This window comes from Gekko japonicus, unplaced genomic scaffold (assembly GCF_001447785.1).
Source record: "Gekko japonicus isolate JY-2015 unplaced genomic scaffold, Gekko_japonicus_V1.1 scaffold2911, whole genome shotgun sequence".
Lineage (NCBI taxonomy): Eukaryota > Metazoa > Chordata > Lepidosauria > Squamata > Gekkonidae > Gekko > Gekko japonicus.
This window is the reverse complement of record NW_015170977.1, coordinates 158,580-163,360: the sequence shown is the minus strand read 5'-3', so window position 1 is coordinate 163,360 and position 4,781 is coordinate 158,580. Positions and strand designations below refer to the sequence as shown.

At 50.5% G+C, this 4,781-nt stretch overlaps 1 protein-coding gene across 1 annotated transcript in view; it reads left to right on the top strand.

Moving 5' to 3' along the window:
- Nucleotides 1–4,069: 4,069 nt before the first annotated feature.
- The window catches only part of ENKD1 (enkurin domain containing 1), a 16,842-nt gene continuing 16,130 nt past the window's right edge, over nt 4,070–4,781 (top strand). The window contains exon 1 of the mRNA XM_015418965.1: nt 4,070–4,291. Coding sequence (XP_015274451.1) covers nt 4,207–4,291 — 85 coding nt within the window. The 5' untranslated portion in view covers nt 4,070–4,206. The remainder of the gene's footprint in view (nt 4,292–4,781) is intronic.

Here is a 4,781-nt window from a genome sequence, read left to right as displayed (position 1 = left end):
CAGCATGCAAGACATTTGGTCAACCTGCTTGCAAGAGGCCTGTTCTACTGTGAGTAGAATGGCTGTGAGCCACATAATTATATCCGAATGAATCAGTCAGTTGTGTTTGTATTTCAGCCCCTTCTGCCAGGAGCTTGGCATGGCATATGTGGTTTTGCCCTTTTATCCTTCCAACAGCCCTGTGATGTAGGTTAAAGCTAGAGATGGTGACTGCCCAAGACAGTCCTGTGCAGGAGGGGAAACAAGGGTGCAGAATACCAGCGTCCTTTAGGACCATTCATTCGCTGCACTCTTTCTATGGAGCTCTGGGCAGGGTACGTGATTTTGTCTTCCTCCTTATTATCCTCACAACAACCCTCTAAAGAAGGCCAAGGGAGAGTGGATGGACACCCATGAGCTTCGCATCTCTCTCCCGTAAGGGGGCTGTCTCCATCCCTCTGTGTCATGATAAACCCTTGATGGTCTCTCTTCACATCCTGATGGGTGTAGAAGCAGAGGCCTTTATCACAACTTGACATTTGGCTTTTCAACAGCTCCCCGGGGCTAAGCCACCTGGCCCGTGCATTGCACTGTAATAATTGATCCCCCAGGGCTTTCGTTTCTTATTTTTTGGTAGCTGCAGCTTCCCTGGCTCAGGGCAAAAGATCCTGATTGCCGCCGCTTGTTTGCTCGGAGCCCTGAGCAGCCGTTTGCCCTCCAAGCCAACATGGTAAACATGTCTCTGTGTTGTGCTTTGGAAGGCGGCCAAGAGTGCCCTGCTTAGTGCTTTGGCTCTGGAGGTGGTTTTTTTTCCCTTTTGCAAGAGAGGTGTGAGGAAAGGATTTGGCCTTCTGCCGACCGAGGCCTGCTTGGCAGTGAGCCTGGCTTTGCTCCTAATCGCTTCCATCCTTCCTCTGCAAAGGGGCGAGAACCTGCTTGCCTTTTGCCTCATCCATGTGTTGGGGTAGGAGAGGCGATGCTGCAAAGGCCGGGAAGGTGAAAAGAAGCAGACGCTGCCGGAGTGGTTTTCTTTCTCTTGCAGCTTGTGGGGGGGCTGCTTGGGGGCTTTGGTGGGTTGGCTTGGGCCGCTGCAGTCACACCTGTTCTTGCAGGCAGGATTCCAAGGCTTTGTGTCCCTTTGTGTGTTTGGAGACCGGCTCTCTTCTTTGCATGCTGCCCACTTGGCTGCACACGGAGAACGGCTCAGAAGTTATTACCCTTTTTGCCAGAATATCTATCAGCAGATGTTTCTCTTCCTTGCCAAGAGAGAAGCCCTCGGGTCCTCTCCACGTTGTTCGGTCAGAGGCTTCTGTGGGCTGAGCTTTTTCTCACTCGCTTGAAAGCGTGGCCACGTCACGGCCTGCTTCCCTAGCACTTCTGAAAGCCACCCCTGTGCCTGAGTGAGCCATCTGTGTCACACACAAAAATGTGCTTCAGTAGGCAATAACACCACATGGTAATGCAACAGACCTTTGAAGCCGGATTCCCATGTGCCTAGGAATGAGGTGATCTATCGCTGCAGTGGTATTTTGAAATGTCTGCCTTACGGTTAAGAACTCCCTACAAATGGAAGGCAAGCAAAGACGAGGAAAGAGCCTTTCTTTTTACTATGCCGGTTTCTGTTTGCCTGGATTTTTTTTTTTAATGCAAAGGAATATACAGAACTGGAATCACTCATGTTGCCACTTTGACATTCTACCGCTTCATTTCCTTGCACATGAGCGCATGAAGCTGCCTTATACAGAATCAGACCCTTGGTCCATCAGAGTCAGTGTTGGCTAGTCAAACTTGGCAGCCACTGTCCTGATTCTCAGGGAGACGCCTTTCACATCACCTACTATAAGAACATGAACATAAGAGAAGTCATGTTGGATTCAGGCCAATGGCCCATCCAGTCCAACACTCTGTCACATAGTGGCCAAAAACCAGGTGCCATGAGGAGGTCTAGCAGCAGGGCCAGATAGTACTACCTGATCTTTTTAAGTGAAGATGCTGAAGATTGAACCTAGGGTCTTCTGCATGCCAAGCAGATGCTTTGCCACTGAGCCACGGCCCCTCCCTTAAACATATAAATGCATTCACCTGGATTGAATCAAGACCTAGATTTCCTGTCTCATTACCAATGCTGATTTCTCCATGGCTATTACCCCTCTGCATATCTCGCTTAAATACAATCACGCCTGCTATTGTTATTCACCTGCTGTTGTCATTTGCCTGCTAATGTCATTCGGCATCTGAAATCACTCCACTTTCCAATAAATAGGACAGATGGCCTCCCATTCTAGCTGTATCTGAAAAAGTGAGCAGTGACTCACGAAAGCTCATCCCCTGCCACAAATTTTGTTAGTCTTGAAGGTGCTACTGGACTCTTGATCTTTTCTACTGCTTGTTGTTCAGTCGCACAGTCGAGTCCTGACTCTTTGCGACCCCATGGACCAGATCCCGCCAGGCCCTCCTGTCTTCCGCTGTCCTCTTCCTCTGAAGTTTGCTCAATTTCATGTTCGTTGCATCTATGACACTGTCTAACCATCTCATCCTTTGCCGTCCCCGTCTTCTTTGACCTTCAATCTTTCCCAGCATCAGGGTCTTCTCCAGTGAGTGCTCCCGACAGACTAACACGGCTACCCATCTTGATATAAAACTGGGTTTAACATGTGGGCAGTGAGGCAAATTGACGTTGTTCCTCGACATTGGTATTCTGAACCAGCTTTCTGAGTGCTTTGATTTGAAACTAGACGTGGGCACGTCATGAGCTGTGGCGCACAAATGTGCGTGTTGAAATAAACGTGATAATGTTTATTGTATAGGGCCGAAGGCTGTTGCAATCCATCACAAAGAATGAAATAAATGTTCTTAGATTTTAAGGTTCCAGGGGACTTTGGTTTTATATCAATGCTACCCTTTCTGCCTCTTTGACTAACTTCTTTCTTGGCAAGAACAATACCGGAGTTGAAACAGACTGGGTTGGGTTCCGTAGACATGCTTATAGGTATGACTGTGGCTACAGCTGCGGTGGCTCAAGTGGTTAAGACGCTGAACTGCAGGCTGTGGAAAGTCAGTAGTTCAGCAGTTCGAGACCCGAGTGTGCCGCATGACGGAGTGAGCTCCCATCTCTAGTTCCAGCTCCTGCCAACCTAGCAGTTCGAAAGCAAGACATTGCAAGTAGATAAATAGGCACCACTTTGGTGGGAAGGTAACAGCGTTCCGTGCGCCTTGGTGTTTAGTCATGCTGGCCACATGACCACGGAAACGTCTTCGGACAGCGCTGGCTCTTCGGCTTTGAAACAGAGATGAGCACCGCAACCCTAGAGTCGGACTCGACTGGCTTTCGAGCAAGGGAACCTTTACCTTTAGCTGGAAAAGATCTTTGGTAGGCTTGGGAGGGGTTGCTGTGATTGCCTCAGTGTTGGCACTTCCTTAATGGCAGAAGGAGCCTCACAGGAGACCCGTTTCAGCTGCCTGGAACTTCCCAAGCTGAATTGGCTGCTTCTGTGAGGCAGACCCCTGACCTGGGTGGCCCAGGCTAGCCCGATCTTCTCAGACCTTGGAAGCTAAGCAGGATCGGCCCTGGTTCGTACTTGGATGGGATGCGACCACGCAAGTCCAGGGTCGCTACGCAGAGGGAGGCCATGCCAAACCACTTCTGAAGGCCTCTTGTCTTGAAAACCCTACAGGGTTGCCATCGAGGCTCCCTCTAAGCTGTGGACTCTTGTGAGCAAGAATTTTACATTGTGAGTTACTGGCACTAAAGTTGTGAGCAAGCACTTTGGCTACTGCGTAAGTTAGTTTGCTCTGGAGCCCTCCTTCCTGAGCGAAGACAGAAATGTGTGAGCCGGAGGCTAAAAAACTGTGAGCTAGCTCACACTAACCCAGCTTAGAGGGAACACTGGTTGCCATGAGTCAGCTGTGACCTGACAGCAAAAAGGAAAAGGCAAGAGAGTAGGAGCAAGTTGCCTGTGAGAAGGATCGGAATGGGGCGGAATGCCAGGGAAGCAACACAGTGTAGAAGATGTTGGGCAAATCACTTTTTGTGCTGGTTGTCGTGTTGATTCTGTGCCGATCCAATGGTTATTTTCCTTTGCAGCAGCAGCAGTACCTCTCGAGCACCCTGCCCCTTCCTCCATCGGTTACACTTCCACGCTGACTGGTACGGACAAACAGTGTCCAGCACGAGAGGCCAAAGAAAAAACGAGACATTACAGTTCTTGGTGTAGAGCGAAAGCTGAGATGTCGGAGGGGCCCTCCAGGATCACGGGGCCTATTCCTCCGGACCCCACCCTTTGCCCAGATTACTACAGACGTCCCCTCTCAGGTGGGTGTTCTTGCGAGGTGCAGGGGTTAGTACATCTCCCGGTATGAGAGCTGTTTGCTCCATTTCAGTGCGGTAACCGTGAGGTCTTTTTCCTCCAGGGAAATTGGTGGTGGTGGGGGAGACATCTTTCTTTTCAGGAGGGGTCAATACCTCTGAGGAACAGGGCACTTGCTAATCCTTGCCTGAGTTCTCCCTAGAAGCTAACAATGACTCAACTAAGGCTATTGTTCTTTGGTCACATCATGAGAAGACAAGACTCAGTGGAGAAGACTAGAGAGCTAGGAAAAGTTGAAGGCAGCAGGAAAAGAGGAAGACCCAGAGGTCATTTCGGGGGGGGGTGGCGGGGGATCACAGTTCCCCCAGGTGAGGTACGGGGGGCGGGGCACATGATGAAGCCCCGCCCCCTGCTTCCGGCTGCCCCGCTTCCGGCCCTCATTCAGCCAGGAGGAGGCAGGAGTAGAGGGAGGGTAAGTTGCTTCCTCCCTGCCTC